Source organism: Pelodiscus sinensis, chromosome 2 (genome assembly GCF_052426305.1).
Source record: "Pelodiscus sinensis isolate ZL-2025 chromosome 2, ASM5242630v1, whole genome shotgun sequence".
In the NCBI taxonomy this organism is placed as follows: domain Eukaryota; kingdom Metazoa; phylum Chordata; order Testudines; family Trionychidae; genus Pelodiscus; species Pelodiscus sinensis.
Genome location: NC_143053.1, coordinates 153,253,032 through 153,278,519, shown reverse-complemented (window position 1 = coordinate 153,278,519; position 25,488 = coordinate 153,253,032). Strand labels below are relative to the sequence as shown.

Here is a 25,488-nt window from a genome sequence, read left to right as displayed (position 1 = left end):
ATTGACTAAGAGAGAAAAGCCAGGATTTTATTACTTTCTCATCATAGTAGGGTGTTGTGAGGATTAATTCATGTTTGTACAGTTGAAAAGCATTCTATGCTGTGCGTGCTGTTACTGACAATGGAGCAAAATATTCTAGCCCTCTTCCCTTTTGCATTGCACACTACCTCTAATTTTCTAGAATATAGGGAATTCTTCAAGTCTTCTAGGAAAATCACCATTGTGCTCCAGGTGGGATGCCTATGATAATCACTTAGAACACTATCCCAGTAAAGATGAATGGAAATGTGTCACCCATAGGCACATGATGATTTCCCCACCTGATCTGCAGGAAAAACCAAGATCTGGTTCTGTTTATGATAGGATTGTTTAAAAAAAAAAACTCATACATTACAGAGGATAGGTGGGATGTAATGACCAGGCTCTCAGTCCAGTGTAGCACTTATAGTATTTAATGTTGTTCATGTCTAGTGGGCTTTACAAACATAGGAAGGCAAATTCTTTGGTCCAGACTCTGTCCTTCAGAAGTGACTCCCTCTAGGACCCTGTTGCTTGTGCTGAACTTGCAGATGTTCCCCAATATGGAGATGTCAATGCTTGATATTTATTTTGTCTATATTGCCCACTTAGTAGGTTGGAGGATGCTGGTAGATAAGAAAGCAAGAAAAAAAATTGTCTGTGGTGATTTCTTCTCTGCTCTGAAAGACTGTGTCCTAGGCTCAGATCCTTTCAGACTGCATTTTGCATGTGGCGCCATTTCCTATTCAAGGCCTGGGTGAAAGAGGAAGAGGTTGCTTTAGTGCTCCTTACTATACACCAGTGGCAGTTGTTCACATGTCAAGCCATGATGTCTCAAACCCTTTTGAAAGATCTTATCCATAGCAGGGTGGCCAATCTGACTAATAGTTTGACTAATAGAGGAAAGTGGTCACATTGTTGAGTCTATTTGTGATTAGGGTTAGAGGGGTGAGACAACTTTATTATTAGGTCAGAGCAACTTCCTCTGGTGATACACAAGAAATTGCTCCTTTTCTGTTTCTCCCACGTCGCTCTTTGTCCTTGAGTTTATTCTGAAGCATTTCCTTTGGCCCATATTTTGTCTTTGCCATATACCTGGCCTGTACCTTATGAGCTTGTTTGTTTGTTTTCCGGGTTGTATTTGTGTGAAGGAAGCACACACCAATGTGCCATCTACAGCATGGATGGTTTGGGGAAGTTGGGCAAGAGCATTATGTAGCACTGCCCTTCCAAGTCACTCTCCCAGCATGCTCACTGGTCTGTGGGCACAGGCACAAAGGAACCATGCCATGTTTTGTGTTGGGGCTGTTCCCCACTCTGACACTCTGAGTGCAGAAGATGGGTGCCCACAAAGAGCTCAAAAGGAAAAAAAAACCTTTGTCTCTACAGGCACTAGTTACCAAAAGCTTCCCCCAGAATCACAATATACAGATTTTGGGGAATCACTGCCACCATGAAGTGATTTTTATTCCTAAAACGGGGGGTAAACGAGCTCTTTTGCCCCAAAAGCACTTGAAAAGAGAAAACCAAGCTGCAGTCTCTTGCAGCTGACCACTCAATCTGAGGCACAAAGACACAGCCAGACAGACCTGTACATTCCAGGACACAAGAATCAAATCATCACCTTAAAGTGATTTTTATTACAAACCAAAGATAAACTTGATAAAGCATTCTTGGTTGCTAGATGTTACAGAGCAATTAAGGAAAACAAAAAAAAAGAAAAATCTCTGGGATCAGTGCTTAGATGGTAAAGGAGAGGAGGCATAGATTCACACAAAGCAGTTCAAACCAAACCACAAAAGAAGAAAAATTACCCTAAACGCGACTAGATCCACTTTTCCTTTTACTTACTTTCAATTTTCTCTTCGTTCAATCCACTCCCATGCTCCAAAGTCCTGCCTGGGTTTAAATCATTCTGTATCTCTCCACTCCTATTTCTTTTCCCCCTCCCACACAAAGAAAGCAGGCAAGGAATCTATATCCAATTCAAATTTCAACACTCTACGGGTATGTCTACACTACCACCCTAGTTCGAACTAGGGTGGTAATGTAGGCAACCGGAGTTGCAAACAAAGCCTGGGATTTGAATTTCCCGGGCTTCATTTGCATAAAGCCAGGCGCCGCCGTTTTTAAATGTCCGCTAGTGCGGACTCCGTGCCGCGCGGCTATACGCGGCACGGAGTCCACACTAGCGGACATTTAAAAATGGCGGTGCCCGGTTTTATGCAAATGAAGCCCGGGAAATTCAAATCCCGGGCTTCGTTTGCAACTCCGGTTGCCTGCATTACCACCCTAGTTCGAACTAGGGTGGTAGTGTAGACATACCCTACCTTGATTGGTTTTCCTGGTCCCCTGGCCAACACCTTTGCAAGCTACCTAGTTTAAACCCTTACTCACTGGGTGCTAGTCAGCACTTCTCTTGTCCGCTATACCCCCTCCCCCAAAATCACAGATGGTTACTTAGCAGCAGCAGACTGTATTTGAATGATACATCCCACTGATCAGCTGAATAGTGGTTTGGGGCTGTGTTTCAGTACCGGGATAAAAAGCAATGCCTCTTCATGCTTGCCAGTCCTGCCACTCAACTAACTGGCAGTTTTTACACATACTCTGCTAATCTGCTTGTGAGCCATCACTAAGCCCAGAGGAAGTGGAGCTGCCCTATTCTTGCCTCCCATGTACTTGAGAGTTATACTTCAGGAAGTGATATAGGGGTGATTGGAGTGGGAGCTATAGCCCTAAAGCTCATACAGTTCCTTTATGGGCTGCCACTTATATGTTAGCTGTTTCAGGAGAAAGAGTGGCAGATATTGTCCTAATTCTGTCAGATCCAGCAGAGGATTTAGGAGATCAAACTTTCTCTAGCACATTTAGACCTCCTCATTTACTCTTTTAGTTACCCTGTTCACCTACTAAGAAAAACAAAAGAAAAGGAGGCAGACCCTTGTAGAGATTAAGACAAAGGAGAGCCTTGCATCGATGAGGTTTTGTTTAAAAAAAGATATATCCATGAGGCATTTTTTTCAGAATTTTTTTTAAGAAAAAATGAAAAAGCTAAGGCCAAAATTATTTTGGTTTTCAAACTCAACTAAAAAAAACCAGTTATTTTACTGCCTTGTTCTTTTTAAAATTTCCCCTGCCTCCTTTTTCAGTGTCAAAAAGGGAAAGAGGAAGAAATAGAAAAAAGAGAAGGGAAAAACCTGGAAAACTGAAAAATTGATCTTTTTACTTCAGTGCAAGTTTTGCCAGAGAAAATATTAAACATTCGACCTGAATCTTCATTTATAACTGAATTTCCTTATCATTTGATGGATAAAGTGTGGGAAGAACAATTGTGTAGTGTGGGAAGCACAATTGTGCAGTATTTTTATAAATACTACATTAAATCCAACAGAAAGCTATCTGAAGAACAATATCAGGCAAAAATCAGAGGGCAATTAATAATCTGTTTATTTTTTCTTTGAAAAGTAAACCAACATTTACTTATTGGCGCTTGCTCAGACTGTATTATGAGGGGAAGATTTGTTTGTTTATCTGTAGATGATTTGTGTGGGTCCTTTTGGTTTAAAGGAGCAAGAAGATAATTGTTTAATATAAGAAAAGAAATGTGGATTAAGAAATTGTTTACTTCAGTGTTCAAAGGAAATGGAAAAATGGTGATAGCGCCTGATCTTTTTATATCTTTCATTGAACTGGGAAGCTTCCCTCATGTCCAGTGAATTTAAAAGGGGATCTTTTCATATGCTTTAATACCATTCAATTATTGGGGAAGATCTCATTCTGTCCTAAAGACTAGATTGGGCACAATGATGTCTACATACTTCCCTATATCACCCTCGGCACTGGTACCTGAAGCTTGAATTCATAAAGGGACTTATGCACTGTGATGCTCTGCACTGAAATACCTAACATTTAGGCACCTAGAAAACCACAAGACCAACACTGCTATTCACAAAGCCAGCTCGCTAGGTAAGGAACCACCTAAGCTAGCTAATGGGAGATGCAGAGGACAACAAAGCAAGTGACCTCTGCCCAGCTCTCGGGGAGACAGGCACCGCCTTGCAGACAGTGCAGACTTTGGTGCCTATTTCTATTAGCAATTGACAAAGAGGGACTCTATAGTCTGGTAGCTTGGACATCCAGGGAATTTCTCTCAAGAATGAGCATGGGTACATCTATTCTATGTTTTTAAAACCTGTGACAGTGAGTCCCAGAGCCTGAGCCTTCAGGCAGGGCTTGTGCCACGGTGCTAAAAATAGCAGTGCAGATGTTGCAGCTTGGGCTGGTACTTGGACTCTGGAACCCAGTCTACTGCATGGGCTTCAGAGCTCAATCCTGAATGTCTACCCAGTTGGGTTTAGTGCAGCATCACAACCCTGAGTCTGTAGCCCCAGGTGCGGAAGCTCATTGCTGTGAGTTTTAAAACGCAATGTAGATGTCCCAATAGTTGTCTGCCTCGCTCTACCCAAAGAGCTAGAAGAAGGGAAGAAGATGGTGGTGGTGCTTACCCACCTTATAACTTAACCTTTTGGTTACAGTACTCCCCTGAGAAGCAAGAGAGCCCTGTTCAAATTCTTTCTCCCCCTCTAGTATGGGGGAGGAATTGAACATTGGTGCACCTCCCAGGTGAGTGCTTTAATCTATAGGCTAAAAGTTATAAGGTGGTCAGCACCGTCACCAACTCCTCCAGCTGGATGTGGATTGGGACCCAATACAATAGGTTGCCTTTGAGTACACCTCTCAGATCAGATATTGCATGCAAATTAAGCAAGTGAACCCCTGTCATCCGCAGTCCAAGAATTGCTCTAGATCAGTGTTTTTCAACCTTTTCTTATAAAATACCCCCTTTTTTTAAAAAAAAGAAGTATCCCCAGTACCTACAGTTTTCAGACACACACATTTTTTTCTACCATTGCAACACATTTGTTTAAACAACTTAATCGTAGCTGGGCAGGTGATGAAATATTTGGGTGTAAAAAGTACAAAAATAATAAAGTGCTGTAAAACTTAGAACAAAAATTCAGTTTTCTCCAAGTTTCAGTTGTGTTGACGTACCCCCCAGACTTCTCTCGGGTACCCCTAAGGGTACTTGTATCACTGGTTGAGAAACACTGCTCTAGATCTTAGATGGGAGAAAAGTGCCTGGACACCTAGGGGGAGGCATCAGTGCACATGCCTAGAGGTAGAACTTGAGCACTGAGGGTATGTCTACACTACCCCGCTAGTTCGAACTAGCGGGGTAATGTAGGCATACCGCACTTGCAAATGAAGCCCGGGATTTGAATTTCCCGGGCTTCATTTGCATAAGCGGGGAGCCGCCATTTTTAAAACCCCGCTCGTTCGAACCCCGTGCAACGCAGCTACACGGGGCTCAAACTAGGTAGTTCGGACTAGGCTTCCTAGTTCGAACTACCGTTACTCCTCGTGGAATGAGGAGTAACGGTAGTTCGAACTAGGAAGCCTAGTTCGAACTACCTAGTTCGTGCCCCGTGTAGCCGCGCTGCACGGGGTTCGAACGAGCGGGGTTTTAAAAATGGCGGCGCCTCGCTTATGCAAATGAAGCCCGGGAAATTCAAATCCCAGGCATCATTTGCAAGTGCGGTATGCCTATATTACCCTCCTAGTTCGAACTAGGAGGGTAGTGTAGACATACCCTGAGAGATCTTTTACCCAGAAAATGTAGACACTAGGGCAATGTCTACACTAGGAAACAATTTCAAAATGACTAAATTAGACTTCAGAACTCCTAATTCAACAAATTCAAACTAGCATGTCCTCACTACAGGGAAGCATCAAAATGAATCCGAGGTAGTGTGTCCACATTGACAGAGCCTATCTCGGACCTTGAGCCCCAGGAAGCACTCTGGGGAACTGCAGGAGGCCTCCTGGAGGCCAAAAAGTTCCAATTAGCAGCACCGGAATGTCCATGCTACTGTTATGTAGAAATTACTATTTCAGAATTGGCGTTACTTCTGATGAAAAGCATTCTGTGGCCCATTATTTCAAAATAACGAGCTTGGTAGTGGGGACACACAGCTTATAAATTCAACCTTATGGGGAGATTATTTTTTTTAAATAAGATCCTCATGTAGACCAGGACAAAGAGAGTTTAAGCACCTGAAGGGTTCAGCAGAGCTTTGGGAATTGTAGTAGAGCCTAAAACTTGCATTTAGATGCCAAGGAATCTTTGTGAGCCCACCCAGAGTGGCTTTTCAGTTTCTAAAAGTTGTAACTTAACCCTAGCAAGCATCAGACAACACTTTTCTCATGTGAGCAGCCCTTAGTCAGTGAATGCTCCTAACACAGTCATTGAGTCAGCTCACATGATATGCCAATATTTAAAGTCAGCCTGGCTGATTGAACATTTTGATATTATGAAGTGTGCTCCAGAAATGTCTGCCATCAATGATATTTGAAACAGAAGAATTTTGTAAATTGTTGGAACTGGAAGACCTGTAAACAATAGAGAACTAAATCTATTAAACAAATTGCCCTAGGATGTTCACTGCCAAAGTTTGTCTAGATTACAGCACCTCCTGCAGTTTTGTATTTGAAATACATCTGAGGGTATGTTATAAACTATGCAAGATTTCTGTACAAAACTATCTGTTAAATGGAGAAAGAATTGATTATTGGAGAAACAGAAAATAACAAGGACTAACAATGTCTTTTCCTCTTCTTTTTCAGGAAGAACAGTTTGGAATGTACGCATTATACAGCAAGAACAAACCACAGTCAGATGCTTTGCTTACAAGCCATGGAAATGCCTTCTTTAAAGTAATTGCTATCCAGCTTCTTATTTAATGTGAATTGTATGAACATCACTCACTGCTGTGTGTTTATACAAGTAATGTTTATACATTCCTCTAATATTCCCACAGAATAAACAACGGGATTTGAGTGACAAGATGGATCTGGCTTCCTATTTACTGAAGCCTATTCAAAGAATGAGCAAATATGCTCTTCTTCTAAAAGATATGATCAAAGAGTGCACGAAGACCCAGGAGCAGGAGCTCAATGATCTCAGGGCAGCCGAAGAAATGGTGAAATTCCAGCTTCGACATGGAAATGACTTGCTTGCAATGGATGCCATTAGAGGGTGTGATGTAAGCATTTCTCAGTCCTTCCTTTCAAATATCCCTTTGGCTTTACTGCTGCAGTTTTCATTCAGAACCGGAAAGTAGTTAATGGGCAGGTTATTTATTATTGTTGTTATGCTGAAGCAAATAAGAGTCCCAGTCACGGACCAGGATTTCATGTGCCAGGTACTGTACAAATCCAGAACAAGAAGATAGTCTGTGGCCCAAAAAGGGTGCAATCTAAGTGATATTGTACCCTTCCTCCATTCTTCTTTGGACTAGACAAAATTGGCCCAGTCTTTTCTCTTCCTAAGTAGTGTGGTCATTTTCTCCAATCAGGTCAATTTGAAAGAGCAAGGACAGCTGAGGTGTCAAGATGAGTTTATTGTTTGCTGTGGAAGAAAGAAGTATTTGAGACATGTCTTCCTTTTTGAAGACCTCATCTTGTTTAGCAAAACAAAGAAGATTGACGGGGGATACGACATCTATATGTACAAACAGTCATTCAAGGTAAATTTAATCTAGCTGTAATGTTTTGGATAGCATGTACAATGCCGCCTGCCCTCTGCTTAGTTTTCTGCACTGGACAGGAACCCCATCTGTTTGACAATGGTAGGTGAAGGATCACAGTTCCATTACATGGTACATTTCAAGTAGTTTACATGTGGGGTTTTTTTTAAGTTGGAAGAAATGAGAGAGACAGAAACTGATGAGTAAAATTACCCAAACATGTTTGTTTGTATAGACACTGTATCATAAATGCATGCATATCTTGCTGGAAAGGATTCCCAGAAAATCAGGTGTTTCCTGTAGACATCATTATTTTTAACATTTCTTTCATCACAACAAGAAACAGCAGAGATGTAGTCATGAACGCTCAGCCACTATTCTGACTATAGATTTGTACCTCTCTGTCTTGAAAGAGAGGTGTTTGTAGCCAGAATTTGTAACTACCCTTGGTTAGCAACACCATATATGTGAGACCCCTGATTCACCAAGGCACATAAGCATGTGCTTAACTTTAAGCATATGCTGAACTGTGTTGTTGAACTGGGACCATACATACCATTCACCCTACATACTAGACCCCAAGGAGCAGATCCTCAACTGATATAAGTTGAACTATGACAACATCCGCTAGCTGAAGATCTGCTCCCAGATATTCAGCTTCAACTTAATTCCTTGCAGTTCTCTGAACTTTTGAGGAGGCTGTGCAAAATACAACCCACAGACCAGATCTGGCCCACCACGCCATTGGATCTGGCCCACGGACGTAGAAGGGAGACAAAGGCAGGCTCCCTGCTTGCCTCGCCCCACCCACACACTGTTCAGAAAAGCAGTTGCTGGGTCATTTCTCTTTCAGAACTATGAGCCTGGAGGGGTGGGGGAAGAAAGCTTCAGGTGCAGCCCCCAGCCCCAGCACAATCCCATTGCCTGGTTTCTGGCCAGAAACCGGCCAATGGGAGCTTCCTGTTTGAATAACAGGCAGCCACGGAGCACCATGTGCCCTCCCCTCTGGCTTGTAGTTACTCTCACATGCACTTGGCCCTGCAGCCTATGCCTAGGTGGGGCAAGCTGGCTGGCTGGTTGAGAAAAGCTGAGCTGCTGGCTGGGAATCACCCAGTTAAGTATCCTGGCCAGAGCCTGCCCCTGGCACCCCAGCCCCTCCCTTCTCCAACCCTCTGCCCCCCAGTCCTGCCCCGCCTAGCCCACATACCCAAACCCTCTGCCCCCTTGCACCCAAGTCCTGTCCCAGATCCGGCACCCCAATACCTTGCCGCAGATCACTATCCCTTTGTGTCCTAGGTCGCGTCCCAAACCCTTGCACCATAATCCCCTACTCTAGGTCACAAGCCCTTCCTGTCCTAGGTCACAACCCAAACCCCTGCACTCCAGTCCAGTGCCCCAGGTTATAACTGCCTCCTTCACTCAAACTCCCTCCCAGACCCCACACTCCCTCCTGCACCCCAGTCCCTTACCCCAAGCTCCCTTTTGCTCCCAACCTCCATCCCAGACCCCACACTTCCTTCATTAATATCATGTAAGAGTGTAGCCCTCAACCACTTTCTAAATTCTCACAGTGGCCCCGCATAAACAATTATTCCCCACCCTTGTCCTAGAAATTAACACTGCCAGCTCCATGCTGCTCTTACAAGGAGGTCACATGGGAACACAACAGCGAGTGCTGTCAGGCAATTGGAAATTCAAACAGAAAAATATGTGCAACTACAAGTACAAGCTGTACTACCAAGGAATCAAGATGAAGACATTTTTCTACATCACAGAATGAGCAATGCGTAAAATTTCATTTGATTAGTTTATTATACATGTTTCCATGCAGCTGAATGTATGCTTTTTAAATATTATTTTAGACTGCTGAAATTGGGATGACAGAGAATGTTGGAGATAGTGGTCTGCGATTTGAAATCTGGTTCAGAAGGAGGAGGAAATCCCAGGACACATACATCCTTCAAGCAAACTCGACAGAAGTTAAAATTGCTTGGACCAATATCATAGGACGGATACTTTGGAGACAGGCTTTGAGAAACCGAGGTACACCAACTATTTAATTTAGAAAGAGATTGAAGGATTTAGCAATTTTTTCCTGCTAGTTCTGTAAGCAAGGCAAATTAGACATTAATGTTATGTGACTTTTACTTGTCTGCAGTCACCAAAGACTTTTTTTAAAATGCAATCTGAAAACAGCTTCTGCAAACAGCATTCCTAAAACAAATACAGCACAATAAAGTTGTCTCTATATGATTAGCAGGCTTTGGGAGGGCCCTCTAGATATGTTGCTAGCATTGTGGGCAAGCCTTAGCTTTTAAACACTAGGGTCTTGTTTACATTACCAAGTGTGATTGATAAAACTTATGTCAGCACCCAAAAGTCAATAAAACAAAAATCACCAGAGGGTGTTCACATTTATTTCCTCTGTTCACAGATGATGTCCACACTGGGGTCACCATCATCGACAGTGTGAGCAAATGCACATGACACAGGGCAGGCATTGTGGGATACTGGCAGAAGCCAGTTCTGTCAACAAAACAAACAGCACTGTCTACATGGGCTCTTTGTGGACGATAAATGGAAGGGGAAAGAAAGAGCTCTCTCCTAGGGATGGAAGTTTTTTATCACTGAAACTGAGTATTTGTCAAACAAAAGTCACATTGAAGTGTGTATGCTCCAAAAGGCAGTTTTTGGCAACAAAACTTGGTAGTGTAGACAAGAGATTATTATTGCTTACTACAACAATCTGTAACCCACTAACTCCTCTTTTTGTCCTATGACTGCAGAGATGTTAACAGACCACTCAACCTCGAATGGTCCCTTTAGAATATGGGCTAACTACTTATGCTAAACTATGTGTTCCTCCTTGCATTTTGCTGTGATGCTGGGAGTTCTTTTCCCAGATTGGAAGAAGAGCTCTTTGTAGTTCAAAAGCACATGAAGTCCCAATGGAACGGATGTAGAGTTTAGACCCAGGTATCAGAACACTTTACTTGAGCATAGGGTAGGGGTTTTTGTAGGGAAACAACAGTGGTTCAAGGGGGACACTAGATTTCTCTATGGGTCAATGGATGGGAAAACAGATACTGTTTTGTGTAGGCTAGACCCATGGTCACCAACCCATTGATCGTGATCAACTGGTCAATTGTGAGGGCACAACCAGTTGATCGCGAGGCATTTGCCCCCTCCCCCCATTTCCCCACACCTGCAAGAAGCCCCACTACCTAACTCCAGCGACAATGGAAGTAGTGCCATTTTCCTGCAGGGTGGACGGAAGTCCAGCAACTGCATGCCACTTCCGGGGGTTCTGGAAGTGCGCTGACTGCTCCCCTCCCCCAGGTCTGTGGAATGCCGGGAACTTGCTGGGGCTTGGGAGAGTCCTCAGAGGAGGCGCATGCTGGGGCTTCCCTGTTCTGTGGGAGGGAGGAGTCGTCTCCAGAGGAGGTGCGCGCTGGGGCTTCCCACCTCTGCGGGGGAGGAAGGCGGGAGGAGGCCCTGGAGGAGGCAGGTGCAGGGGACTCCCTGTCCCCTGTCCCCCACTGGCACCCTGTCCCCACCCCAGCACCCTGTCCCCTGGCCCAGCACCCATTAGCACCCTTACCCAGTACCATGTCCCCTGCTCCCACCAGCACAGTTGGGGCCACATTAGTGAGGCTTGGGGGGAGGGTTGAAGGAGGTTTTTTTTTTTTGCATCTCACTTGTGTGGCCCCCAGCTGACTTTTCTGTGTGTCAGTGACCCCTGACTCAAAACAGATTCCCTGCCCTTCTCAGAAATAATGACAATGCAGAAACTTTTTAGGTTTGACATAGTATTTTATTTAACAATGAAGCCTGGCCAACAAACTCCCAGTTGGGGTCAAGCACCCATCTGGCCGCAACATCATAACAGTCCTGCACACACACCCCACGAGGAATAAGGGGGCTTCTGAAAGAATGGGGTTTTTCTGACATTTGGTCCAGTCTAGACAGGTCAAATGTGGGACAAACCTCTTCCTACAGAAGAATCGGAAAAAAAGCAGCAGTGTAGAGTGTATAAGGGCTGTGGATAGCAAGTGATGGAGAGGAGGAGAATAGAGAGGGCAGGGCTTCAAGGAAAGGGTGGGGGGCTTGGGGGAAGGATGGGGCGGTAGATCTTGGCTTGTTCTGACATTTAAAAAGTGATCTTGGATGTAAAAAGGTTGGAGACCACTGGGCTAGACGATAGAAACTGATCATTCCTTGCTATAGGTGGTGTTCCTTGGGGGAAGCTCATAATGCAGTTAGGCAATTTCAGTATTTTGGATACCAATAGAGGATTTATTACTAAAATTGGTCTGATAATTACTGATCTGAGTGTGGGTAGGTGTGGGTTCATTAGCATCCAGAACAGAGATTTCTCACCAGGCAGAGCTTTCCTGCTTTCTATATTCTATAATTCAGTGCAGTTTTTGCTTTAGAAGTGCCATTCTGTATGCTAATAGAGGTGTCTTTCTGTCGTATCTTCAATGCAGATAAGGCTCGGGATGTTTTCTTAATCCTGTCACCCTATCAACCTTGTAAGGGGGTTAGGTGTGTCTTCTCCTGTCTTTTTATTGCTTTGGTTTTGGTTCAAGCAGAGGCCCGGGTGGGAGCGGGAGTCTTCCATGAGTATTATGCCCTAGTTCCCTGAGAACACAGAGCTAGTAGGTAACACATGTTACTGGTCGCTTGTGACAAATCTTCAAGTTGGTGAGCTCTCCTCATTTGTTTTAATGTTAGAAATATCATCACAGGGAGCTCTGGTCTTTCCTGGTTTTGTTACAGGAAGTTCCAGATGTGAATTGTGAGCTTTCTTAGTCCTTAACTGAAGGACAAATTAAATCTTAAAGCAATACATCTCTCGCCTATGGATTTGTCAGGGTCCTAACTTAAATAGATGCAGACAAAACCAATAACAAAGAAATCAAAGAGTTTGAAACAATTTCACTGCACGGTATCTGTAAGGCAAGATGGGAGAGGTGATATCTTTTATTGGCTAACTTCAATTGGTGGTAGACACTTTGAAGATTCCATAGAGCTCTTCTTCTTCAGGTCTGGGAAAGGTGCTCAGAATGTCCCAGCTAAATACCAGGTGGAACAGATTGATTGGCATAAGAAATTACGGTATATGTTGTTATGGTATCTCTAATGTCATATTCCTACCATTTTGCAGCCATCAATAGACCAAAAAAATAGGATAAACATTTCTGATGTGAAAGTCAAACAGGGAAGGAAGGAAGAGAAGAGAAGCAACAAAAAAAAGGGGGGAGGAGCTCTAACCTTTTAGGACTTATTTATACAACATAATGAAGAAATGGGCATGATTTTGCCCCCCTTTTCAGGTTATTTTAATTTAGAAGTTAAATCCTTGACTCAGAAAAAGGAAAATTAAAAAATAGTAACTTTGGGGCAGAATGCTATTTGGTGGTAAGCATTTCTGGGGAGATGCTACAGTGTAAACTTTAACATGTGCTAGCTGGTTGATTTGAAGCTTAAACACAACCAGTATTCCATTTCCCCAAAAATGCTCTGTAGCATGAAACAGGATTCAGCAGGTGGTACTATTTTTTAATTTTATTTTTTGTGTCAGATATTTAATTGCTATAAACAAATACTGGAACAGAAGGGAAAAAATGTGCACTTTTACTTCTTTCTGATCGACTCAACCACAACCAGTTAGCAACTGTTAACATCTTCCCTGCCTTGTCTACACCAGATTTTTAGAACCTGTTGGTCCTAATAATACTTCTTTAAATGCTAGTCAAGACAAAGATCACCTGTGTCACAGTTTTGATTGGTAAATACAAACACAGATTAAGATTTCAAAACTGAAAGGCTCATTTGGCCCATGTTTTCTGACCTGTCACTAATGCAGATGCTAAGACTCTTGCACTTACCAATACAAAAAAACTTGGTAACTAAGGGTACATCTACACTAGCTCATTAGTTCGAGCTAGGTAGGGTAATGAGGGCAAGCAGAGTTGCAAATGAAGCCTGGGATTTAAATATCCTGGGCTTCATTTGCCTGTTCCCGGGCGCCGCCATTTTTAAATCCCCCATTTTTAAAAATGGCAGCACCCAGAAACATGCAAATGATCCCGGGCTTCATTTGCAACTCCGCTTGCCCTCATTACCCTACCTAGCTCAAACTAACAAGCTAGTGTAGACGTACCCTGACTCTCTTAAAAAGATTTGTGTTAATATCACAGAATTCAACAAGGATTAGGGGAGGGAAATTTCCAGATTGCCCATTTTAGCAGAAGTTACAGACTACCCTGAAAAACACATTTATTGTGGGTGCCAAATTTTCCAGTCTTCCTCAGGCTGACATAGAATCATCTCATCTATTGCTTAATCAGGTCCCAGGAGAAGTATGGTTTTTTTTACAAATGTCCATACCTTGTTTCTTTAGCCCTGTCCCATGCATTGCAATGAGGGCATTAATGCTACTAAAGTTTGAAGGGGAAGGGGAGGTATGTATTCTTACACAAACATAAAGTTCTAAGTTAGCATTATAGTGAGAATTAAACTTAGGATACTAATTAGGTAATTCATAGCACTTTAATGTTGTTCTCTTTTTCTAATCCTTTTTTAATTCTCTAGCCAATCACTTCGGAATTCCTCTCAGAAATTCCTAATTCACACCACAAGAGAAGTAGTACAGTAAGCTCAGGACTGACATGAAAGGAACAGATATGAACAAAGCAGGAGGGACATAGCATATTTATTCTAAATCCACCTGGGCATTCCATGAATTAATGCTGCAGCTTTAGGAACTTTTTTCTTTCTGAGAAACAGTCTCTTAGGGATTTGGATATTTCTAAGTTCTTATAATATGTAAAGATGCTTGTACATCTTTATTTTTATTATTAAGGCTTGCTGTATATGTGTATGGTTAGTTTCCATTTGTCTCTGTTATTTTGTAAATATCCCTTCAAAGATCATATGCCTGATGAATGGTGATAACTGTACTCTCAGATTCGTTTACCTTACTGCATTTTTAGTAGAATAGTTCCCAGCCACTTTGAGATACTTTGCTACCAGACTAAGGCTTTGAAGTACCAGTCAGTGCCTACTACTTCTATTCATCTGTGTGCACTTTAATCCACAGTTATTAGAGAAACAATAAATCCATTTATACTGCAGACCAGGGGTTAATTAATGACACGTAAGGTATTAAAAAGAAAGCAAGTCTTATATTCTTGGATTATTTTGTGGCACCTTAAGCCTCCACTCCCCCAATATGCTATAAAAACTCCAGGCCCAATGGGTGGGGAGTGGCTCTGGAATTTTGCCCTGCAGCAGGGTGGTGGGATTAGGGATCTGAGGGCTCTGGGCTTCAGCTGTGGGGAGTAGGTTTATACAGGGTGTGTGCGCTGCGGATTGGGGCACTCCAGGACTCAGGTCTTCAGTCCCGGGTGATGCACCAGGGCTTCAGCCCTGTGGTGGGGAGGGGCACCAGGCTTGGAGCTTGGGGCCTGCTGGGGCTCCCTCTACATTTGAAAATACTTACGTGGCACCATACTGTGGATGACTCCAGCTGAATGTGAGCTCTAGTCTAGAAGAAAGGGGAACTATCTGTGCACAATGAAACCTTTGAACAAACTGAGCCTTTATACAAGCCACTTATTTAACTTATAAGGATAATCTGTAGGGAACTGGAAGCAGAGGCATATGAGAGATCACTGAGTGCTAGAAATAAAGCCACTGAGGAGTGAGGGCTGATGGGTACAATTCCTCAGGCTTCCGTGTGCTGGAGGGACAAATCCTTCTCCTTGAGATAAAAGAGGTTCAATGAAAGCTTATATTTCTATTCCACTTGCTTTAACGTGGAGGCCTTGTATACACTGGAGCTTACGGCAGTATTTATGTTTCTCAGCGGTGTGAATAAGCTATCCCACCACCACCTCTGACCAGTGCAAGTTACACTGACCTAAGCACCAATGTCAGTGAGAGAGCTTCTTCTGCCAACACGTGTACTGCCACTTCTGGGGACTGGGGTAATTAAGGTGACAGGAGACCTCTCTCCCATGAGCTAAAAGAATCTGCACTAGCATGTAGTCTGACCTGCTCAAGCTACCAGTGTCTGGCTGGCTCCAGAGCTCAAGTGTTTGCAGCTGAAAAATGCTTTTCTCTCCTGTAGGGAGTTAGTGATCTACAGCAGAGAGCACTGGAAAGATAAAAATATTGTTGTCCTCCCATAGCAGCATCACTAAAACACCAAATGGGTTTCTGACATTTTTCATGTGTGCATTTTTTCCCTTTAGAACTCAGAATGCAAGAAATGGTGTCAATGGGAATAGGCAATAAACCTTTCATGGATATCAAGCCTAGTGACGCAGCCATAAGCGACCGAGCAATCGATTACATTATGAAGGGAACAGGTACAGTCTACTATCCACATTCCATTAATGGTCAACCTTCCCACTCTCCAGTTGGTCTTCACTGATTGCTTCATGCTCTTAAAAAAAATTGATGGTAACATATTTCTGCATAGAATTGATCTTACTTTTGTATCAGTGTAGTAGATTTAGTATCTAATTTCTGTTGTTAAGCTCATAGAATTTTGGCAATACAGACTTCAAAGTGTATTCAGTCTCTCCTTGTCAGAAAATCTGGGGAGCATGCAGGCAGCAGAGGGCTGAACATATGGACTTTCCAAAAGTCAGTTCAATAATATTTTAATTCAAGTAGAAGTTGTAGTAGTAGAAGATGACAGATGAATTGTAATAGGCTAACTCAGTACTGTTTTATTTTGTGTTCAAAAGAGCATTTCCTCTTATTCACCTTGTTCTTTTCCAGTGATAAAGGTTTTTGTTTGCTTGTAGAATCGAGATCTCGAGCATCAATAGCAGTGTCTTCATTTGACCACTCCACTCCATTTAAAAGGCCGCATTCCACTATCTCAAACAGTAGCACATCTTCTTCAAGCAGCCAGTCCTCTTCTTCCATTTTGGGTTCACTGAACCTGCATGTGTATTCCAGCCCACCTCATCCAGGCTTACTAGGACCACCCTTCTACCAATGGTCCTATGATATTAGAACCTGCATTGAGGAAGATGAGCTGGAGCAGGAAACTGGCAGTCAGCCTTCAATGAGTAAGTGACTATCAGTATCTGTGTTACAAAGGGATTTGTAAGGATTTGGGACATGGCAAGTTGTTCTGGTTCTAATCTGCATCTTGACGGATCAGCACACACATATGTGTGCAAGTACAATACATTGGGGCTATGTGATTTATGTCTCCAAGCTGTGCCTTTTAGTCCCTCACATTTATCATATTTCTAGTTCTAGGTAGCCAGGGGCGGATGAGAGTGCCGCGGAGCCCAGGGCAGTGAAATTTCGCGGGGCCCCTCCTTTGATATGGCGCATGCGCCGTGGTGCCACAGCGCATGCGTGGGGCCTCAAGAAGCACGGGGCCCAGGACAGCCACCCTGCTCGCCCTGCCCTAAATTCGCCACTGTAGGTAGCAATAATCATGGCTGCTCCTACTGCTCTCTAGAGCCATTGCTGTCACTCGGGGGATGATAAGTAGTGCCTCTGCAAGTTGTTACGGTAAACTTTTCATTTTCACAGCTCTTTAAATACATGAACCAAATAAGAGAGAGAATCGTGACACTGACTGAATCACTGCACAGGCTCCTTAGAGCAAGGAAATCTTAGCCTTCCTCTAAGCTTGTTGTGTGTGTCTGTCTGTGTGTCCACATGCACCCTCAGTCCAATGCCCACATCCATGGAGAAGGCTATTAGGATGGTGGCTTTTATCAAGAAGGGCATATACAGCTAAGGAAATTGTCTATACCAAACTGATTAGGCCACATACAGAGTATGGTGTTCAGTCTGTATAGGTAGCCGTCCTAAAATGTTAGAAACTGAGAGATGTGTTGTCTTTAAATGTGTAAAGCTGTTGGACTGCAGGCCTAGACAGAGTCTTAACTTCACGTGCTTTCTTCCCATTATAGTCACAGAGAGTTCAGAGTCATCCCAGTGCACTTCAGGTGAAAGTATGAGTTGCTTTAGTAGTTCTGCTCATCCTGGATTGTCCCAGCTCTCTACAGACACATTCTTGGATGAAGGTGCTTCAAATCCTGACTCTAAGCCACCTTCCCAGTGCACATCTCCTGCGCTCCCTGAGAAGAATCCTAGATCAAAACACACCAACCAGTATGTCACAGCGGTAAGTGTTTCTCTCTTTAGCCCACAAGTCATACAAAAAGTCTTCATTGATTTCACTTATACTGATTACCACTAATTTTACCAATATGGCGATACCAAACTTAACTGTTATCTAAGGCCCTGATTATAGGGACTTGATCTGTGCATACTTTACAATGAACTCAGACTCTTGGAGGCAAACTCTGCTGTCAGTTACACCCATGCAACCTGTTGGCTTCCTTTGGGTTGCATAACTGTAATATGCTGCATAGTTGCAATGATGACCCCAGTGAGGTCATATGAGTGTCACCTGTTGCCAGCCACCACATTCACGTTAAAAGCCTTTTCCTGGTCCAAATGCTACTTTCAATTGCAGTTCTACTCTGAGTTCTGCAGAATTACTGTGCCGTACACTGGTGTAACTGAGAACAGAATTTGGCCCACTTACGCTAAGTGCACTGAACTGCCAGGACATCAGAAGGTCAACATACCTTTTGTTTTTATGTAAGTGGAATGTGTTTATATTGGCCATACTCTGCTGCCCTTCGTCATGTTGTACCTTATTCTGTGAATAGTCATATTGATTTTAATGGTGCTTCTTGTGGAGTAAGTCCCTACTCAGTGTAAATGTGGCAGAATCTGTCCTTATGGATTTGGAGTAAGCACTTAAAATAGGATGACACAAACAAATGAAGCGCCTCTTGCTCTGTAAGCTAGAATAGAAGCTGCACTGTCTTTGACAGTGGTGGCTAAAAGTGACATTTGAGCAGTCAATAAACAGTGCTGGAATTGGCAGCTGTATCTCTTGTCCTGCTGTTGTGAAAAGTCTTCAGTACCCCTCACAAAAGAATTTCCAGCTGCAGGAGTACAACCCAGTCTAGATCCTCCCCAACCCAAAGAGGCACCCACGTAAAACCGTGAGAATGAAACCCCAGACTCACTTTAACACCTTGCTCTGACTGCCACTCCAGATATAGCCTGGCACCCTAAAGAAAGTAGGGATACACTGCAACAGCCACTTCTCACTCACTCACTGAGTGACAAAGATTATATGCAATCTCTGCACTCCTCCCAGAATCTGTAACACCCTGAAGTCTGGAGCCAACACCCATCAGAATTGCAGGTGCCCTTAAAATTTACAGGCAAATAAAGAATAGAGCTTCCTTTTGTCAGCATTACTAATAAAATTTAGTTATAATAGAGGACAAAAGGCTAGAGGATGCTACCCAACAGGATATGCAGTCAGCAAAGTATCCTCAAGGTCCTAAATGTCACTTAGTTACATGCCAACTTGAAAAAAATAAAGTTAGAACACAATAAATATAGGTTATTAATGTTGGTACATTAAGGTAAGGTGATTTAAGGGAGAGGTTCACATAGCTAGAACTTGTAAAGTTAAAACAATTAGGAAGTAAAGTGCATGGTGCTACTAGAGTTAGGATTAGTGAGAGCAACCACCTTTTTAAGGTTCATGTTCCTGGTGCTTCAATACTACAGTATATACTGTATGATTTCATGTAATTTATAATGAAAATCCCTGTTTACTCAAGGACATTAATGACAACATGATCCCTTCTTGGAGCCATGTGAGGCTGGTTCTGTTTACAAATACCTATGCTATATTCCCAGGTAATCCTACAGATTTCAACGGGGATAAATAAAATCCACCATGATATATCAAGAATTAGACTGGCACAGTGCAAACACCTACCTACTTTGCTTTATGCAAAGTTGGATGCAGGAGTGCAAATCAAGGGTTGTGTGTGTACATGGTTGGATGGTAATCTATGTAGTCCCACAAGTACATAAATTGGAATGTATGACTATCTAACCATAATGCACACACAGGAAAACACATTTGTATGTGCATAGATGCACAACTAGCTACGGTCTCAGAATACGGCCCTAAATCAACTAAGGAAATGAACAAACTAAAACTCTTACTGATTCAAAGTATTATATTGTTCTATATGGAAACAGGAAGTCACAGAATATAGGCCACATTTTCCTACCAATGGAACACACAGCCAAAACAGTATAACACAGCTGTTTTCTGGCTGGTAAGCAGTGGAATCCATGAGGTTTTTATGGATATCCTGGGTGTGGCGAAGGAACATCTGCAGACTACTCTTTTACCTACCTAGTGCTGAAGGAAGCTAGAGCTTCCCTGATCCAGGATTAAATCAAGACTTTCTGACCAATATAGATTAGAATGGAGACCCTATCTATTTTCCCTTGGCTGTAAACGCCTACCAAAGCATGCATCAAACGTCTCCTCTGCCAAACTATCCAGAGAAAAGTGAGCCAAGAACACTGTGCTGTGACTTATTCCAGCCATTGATGAAATATACTAAGTGCAATTACTGTCAATAGTTCTGCTGCATTTTGCAGGCAGTGTATGAGCTTGTCTGTACATTCAGCATTCATTTCCTTAAGCCTCCTCCATTTTTTGTCTTACACCTCACTCCAGGTGCCCAGCATTTGTATTGTTCTTACTGCCACATTTAATTAGGGAACATCTCCCAACAATCCAGAGCTTAGGAGATGGGCTCTTTTTAAGCACACATTGCACTCCTTTTTTAACATGCATAGGCGTGAACATAAGTGCTGATCCAGCAAAAAGCACTTAAATATGTGCTTAAGTTTCAACATGCATGTAGGGCAGGGGTGGGCAATAATTTTTTGCTGGAGGCCACTTCATACATTTTTGAAGTGGCCCCGGGCCATGCTGGAACGGGTGGGGCCAATTTACTTCCCTGCTTCCCCACCCACAGACCGAGGTTCCCCCTAGGCACCCATGCCCCAGTGGTGGGAGAAGACTTTACGGGCTCCCCTTTCTTCCCCCCAGGCCAATCAGTGCCTGGGGGCGGGGGAGTGTGTGAAGCCTCCTCTTATCCTGCCAGGAGCAAGTGGCGCTTCTTAGCGCCGTGCACTCCTTGCAGGGCTGGGGAAGGGCAAAGAAAACTTTGCACTCTCTCCCCATCCCCAGGCCAGTCAGGGCTTGGGGGTAGGGGAGCTTGCAGAATCTCCTCTCATCCTGCCAGGAGCCATGCACTCCTGGTAGGGTTGCCAGGTGGCTGGTATTCACCCAGACTGTCTGGTATTTTCAGCTCCTGTCCATTAAAAAAATTCAGAGAATACCGGACACCTGAGATGTTCAGTATTCCCTGAATTTTTCCCTGGCCAGGAGGCAAAAATGCCTGGCACCTGGCAACCCTACAAACACTCAGCGGCCTCAATCCAACCCCTCGACCCCAGCCCCCAACAATCCTTCCCCTGGGTCTTAGTGCTCAACTGCTTCCCTGTTCCTATCCCTGTACTCACTCTTAAATGGGACATGCTATTTTATTTTATTTTATTTTATTTTGAATTTTAATTTTTGACTTAAGTCCTTGGAGTCCCTTTTTTTTTTTTTGGTTCCCCCCCTACAGAATTCTTTCTCTGTGTTTTTTTGGGGGGGCGGGGGGAGGATTCAGTGTTTTTGTTTCAACCATCTGGCAACCCTAGCTCCTGGCAGTGCAAAAGAAACTTCATGGGCTTCTCCCTGCCCCCAGGTACTATTTGGCAGGAGTGACAGGACCTCTGCAGGCTGGATCAACCTGATTGGCAGGCTGGATCCAGCCTACGGCGGCCCTTTTGCCCACCCCTGGTGTAGGGTCTTTCACTTTTGTAGGATTATTCACATGCTTACATGTTTTGGTGGTTTGGGAATTTACTGAGGAATTTGGAGCACTTGGCTCTAAATTGTTCATGAAACCCCTTTGAGCTTTCACAGTCTTAATTCTTACTGTTGAACTCTGCATAGTTATTGATCTACAGGAGGCTGGAAGTGTAAAACCCACCTTCTATGTGGACACTCTGACCTCTCCATTGCTGTGTGAGACTCTTGCTGTTTCCCTTGCTCCCCGAGCTAAGAGCACGGCAGGCATAGTTTGCTGAAGCCACATGGTGGAGGGACAGCTTGGTGTCATTCAGTAGCGACTACGTTGGCTGTCTAAGGAGAAGCAAGGACTGCTTCTGAAGGACACCCATTCTCTTGAGGCACAGTGATTTTAGCTGCAACACAAACTTTTGATTGAGAGACATAAAATTGAGGAAATGGGCTCTTATCAGGATGTGTAAGAGATAAAGCCATCATGGAGGAGAACTGTGGATTTTATGGTTTGCATAGAAAAGTAATTTGGGTGCCTGTTTAGAGAATATATAGAAAAGTAACTACTCTGAAAATAGATGGGTTCTCCTAATCCTGAGTTTATCTCAATGCCCATTGGTTTGAGGATTGTGAATGTCAGATTAGGCCTATGGGTTTCAACAATGCAGAGTATCTGTAGCTATACCAGTCCCTGGACATTAGAGAGACCTGGTAAGATCATAATTTTTACTGGACCAACTTCTCTTGGTGAGAGAGACAAGCTTTCAAGCCACATACAAATCTGTGGTTTTCAAGAGCAATTTAAGGCACACACACAAATTACTTTTAAGATAGCATTTTCTTAGAAACCAAAATCTAAAAGCATGCTAAGATTTTCTCCTGCATATAGTAAAATCAGGAAGACAGTCAATAAAGATGATGGTGCATCATATATTTGTATTGTATAACACTAAACAGATTTATGATATTGAATATTTTCATCATCCATTTTTTATGATTAAGCAGAGCTAATATTTAGAAATGCTTAAGGATACATTTTGAACTATCCCTACAACCAAGAGTATGTTACGTGGTGAGCCATTGTGAAGAAAATGTTCTAATTATCCTGTTATGTTGGTATGACCCAGGTTATTCCTAGCAAACTATAATGTTGGTTTTAATTAGATTTCCCTCCCTTTTCCATCAGAACAAAACCTCTCATGTATTAGGCCTCTCAACAATGGTTTGACTGACAGGCATAAATTCAGTAAGTAACTGGTTTTCTCAGCTCAACACTTATACTAAAATGATCAAGTTAATAAAAAAGACTCCAGGATGTTACGTTAATTATAAAATAACAACCAATTAAATTGGGGCATATGGGAATGTCTTAAAACTGATCTGCATGTTCTAACAATATTAGAAAAGTTATTGAATCCTAATTGTCACTTATTAACAAACTTCTTTAGAGAGTGCTCTGGTATAAAGGTACTATAATTTCTCCCTGTAATTCACTTTCTTCCTTCACTGAATGTTTACTTTATCTCCATCTTTGGCCCACAGCAATTTGCGTTGTGGGTTGCGAAAAATTTGCTTTGTGGGTTGCATACATGTTGCTAGAACAGTGGTATGAAATTATGTAATGGATTCTACATTCCACCATTTGCATAATGCTTGACATGGAGCAGTACTGCCGATTTCTGCTTAAGCTGTTTTGTGTGTGTGTGTGTGTGTGTTAGTTAACTACTTAATTTTAAAGGTTTATGCCAACAAAGAGGAAAGGGGCTGGTAGAGATGATGCTTTTCTAGCATGCCTTCTAAAGTGTCAAAGACAGAATCAGGCACATAATGCCTGAATTCAAACTCTGGTAGGCTGAAGGTACTGGCTACACATAGCAAGCTGAGCTGGTCTTTGGGAGCATCTACACTGCAGGTCTTAACTTGGAACAAACTACACAAATTGAGCTACGTCAATTGCACAGTTTATTTCAAAATAGCTTATTTCGAAATTGGGAGCATCTGCACAGCACTTATTTTGAAATAGAGCACTCTTCCTCCCACTTCCCTTACCCCTCATACAGGAGGAGGAGCAAGAAGTCCTCCAGCTTGACAGTATTTCAACACTATTTTGAAATAACTGCCTGCTGTGTAGACGCAGTCTAATTTATTGCTTTGTAGATGTACCCTAGGAGAAATAATGTTTCTGTGTAGACGTACCCTAGGAGATTAGCTTGTCATGGAAGATAGCCCAAGTTTAGGAAAGTCCATGCAGATAAACTCCCTGGCTTTCCTGCTTAACATCCCTGATTCCCAAGCCTATCTGCAGCCCTTCAGGGTATGACTGCACTACTGCTAGACATCCATGGTGGCCCATGCCATCTGACTTGGGCTCTCAGGGCTCAGACTAAAGGTCTGTTCAGTTGCAGTGTAGACATTAGGGTTTGGGCTTCAGCCTCTGCTCTGGGACCCTCACACATTTGCGTTCTAGAGGCGCACGCACACAGCCTCCAGAGGGAGTTACAGTACTTAAACCAGGGGTGAGCGATAATTTGGTCTGGGGTGGAGGAGCCTCTTTGCCTCCCCGTTCCCACTAAGCACCCATGTCCTTGGCAGGGCGGGAAAAAGCTTTGCACGCTCCCCCAGCCCCAGGCCAATTAGGGCCTGGGGGCGGGGGAAGCACACAAAGTTTCCTCCGCCCTGCCAGAAGCATGTAGCACTTTGAAGTTCCGCATGCTCCTGGCAGGGCAGGAGGAGATGTCACGCGCTCCCCTGCCCCCAAGCCCTGATTGGGGTGGGACTAGGACAGAGGAAACTTTGCACATTCCTCCTGCCTCCAGGTCAATCAGGGCTTGGGGGAAGGGGAGTGTGTGAAGTCTCCCCCTACCCTGCTTGGAGTGCGCTGGCACTTCAAAGTGCTACATGCTCCTGGCAGGGTGGAGGAAACTTTGTGCGCTTCCCCTGCCCCCAGACTCTAATTGGGTTGGGGGCGGGGGAGCAGCAGGGTTTCTGCGGGCTGGATCAACTCACTTGGTGGGCCAGATTCAGCCCGCGGAGGCCCTTATGTCCATCCCTGACTTAAACTGATTGCGACAAATGTCATGCTTTTATCATAAACCCCACAATTCCATCTCTTTCCTCCCCCTCCCCCCACCCATACAGATTTAATCGGCTAATAAGTAAAATTTGTATCTTTGCAAACTGTATTCCTAAGATACTATAATTACACAAATAAACCAATTAGGCAGTATTTATGTGTAATTCATTAATTCAAGAGTCAGAGTGCTCCCACACACGCTTTGATCTCAATCAGGAGTCAGTAGTTACACATTCTGTAGTAGATTTTAAAATTGAAACTTTTTTACATACGTTTTTCTGATGAGGGTTAAAAGATTCTTTAAACACGTAGGGTGACATTTTCTAACACTCTGTCCACTGGCCTAATTGTTCCCACTGAAATCCTACCATGAGCTGTAATGGAACAGAGTTAGGCCAGTGCTGAGCACTGCAGAAAAACCTTAATTTTAAAACAGCTCATTTTATTAACTATTTACATTTAGGTTAATTGTTCATTGAAGTTCCTTAAAATGGGAATAAGGAATATTTTCTCATACAGATTGCTGTGACATCTATTTTTTGTATTGAAAAATTGTTTCAGTATCAAGCAGTCAAACTGAATTGTATTTTATTGCCATATTTCAGCACAATAATAGACAGAAGTGCTAATGTCTAAATAGTTTGAATGCTTCACAGTTTGGATTTTAACTAAAAATAGTAAGTCTCACAGTAACTTCTGGATTGTTTTGACAGCTATGAGTCAAATTACTATGAAGACATTTTCAAGCCATCCTGACCTTGCTGTTGCAGATCATCCCAAATTTACTTTGTGATGAAAAACCTGTGACACACTTCATGGACTCTCTCACTGGAGGCTTCAGCAGCAGCAAAATAAAAATTGAAATATTTTTTTAAATGACCAGAGAACATGCATCTTCATTTTTGTTTGTCATTTTAAAAGCAGTTTTGTTGCAGAGTTTAATCTGCACTTCCAAAACATGAACTAAATTCTGCTCTCAAATAAGCATACAAGCTGCTGATTCC

The 25,488-nt window shown here is 43.0% G+C and overlaps 1 protein-coding gene across 3 annotated transcripts in view; it reads left to right on the top strand.

Moving 5' to 3' along the window:
• The window catches only part of PLEKHG4B (pleckstrin homology and RhoGEF domain containing G4B), a 132,157-nt gene extending 106,699 nt beyond the window's left edge, over nucleotides 1-25,458 (top strand). For all 3 annotated transcript variants that reach the window (XM_089776490.1, XM_089776488.1, XM_089776487.1), the window contains exons 16-24: nucleotides 6,706-6,795; nucleotides 6,900-7,124; nucleotides 7,437-7,607; nucleotides 9,470-9,650; nucleotides 15,872-15,988; nucleotides 16,433-16,702; nucleotides 17,567-17,781; nucleotides 22,598-22,657; nucleotides 25,198-25,458. In XM_089776490.1, coding sequence (XP_089632616.1) covers nucleotides 6,706-6,795; nucleotides 6,900-7,124; nucleotides 7,437-7,607; nucleotides 9,470-9,650; nucleotides 15,872-15,988; nucleotides 16,433-16,702; nucleotides 17,567-17,781; nucleotides 22,598-22,639 — 1,311 coding nt within the window. In that variant the 3' untranslated portion in view covers nucleotides 22,640-22,657; nucleotides 25,198-25,458. The remainder of the gene's footprint in view (nucleotides 1-6,705; nucleotides 6,796-6,899; nucleotides 7,125-7,436; nucleotides 7,608-9,469; nucleotides 9,651-15,871; nucleotides 15,989-16,432; nucleotides 16,703-17,566; nucleotides 17,782-22,597; nucleotides 22,658-25,197) is intronic.
• Nucleotides 25,459-25,488: the final 30 nt, after the last annotated feature.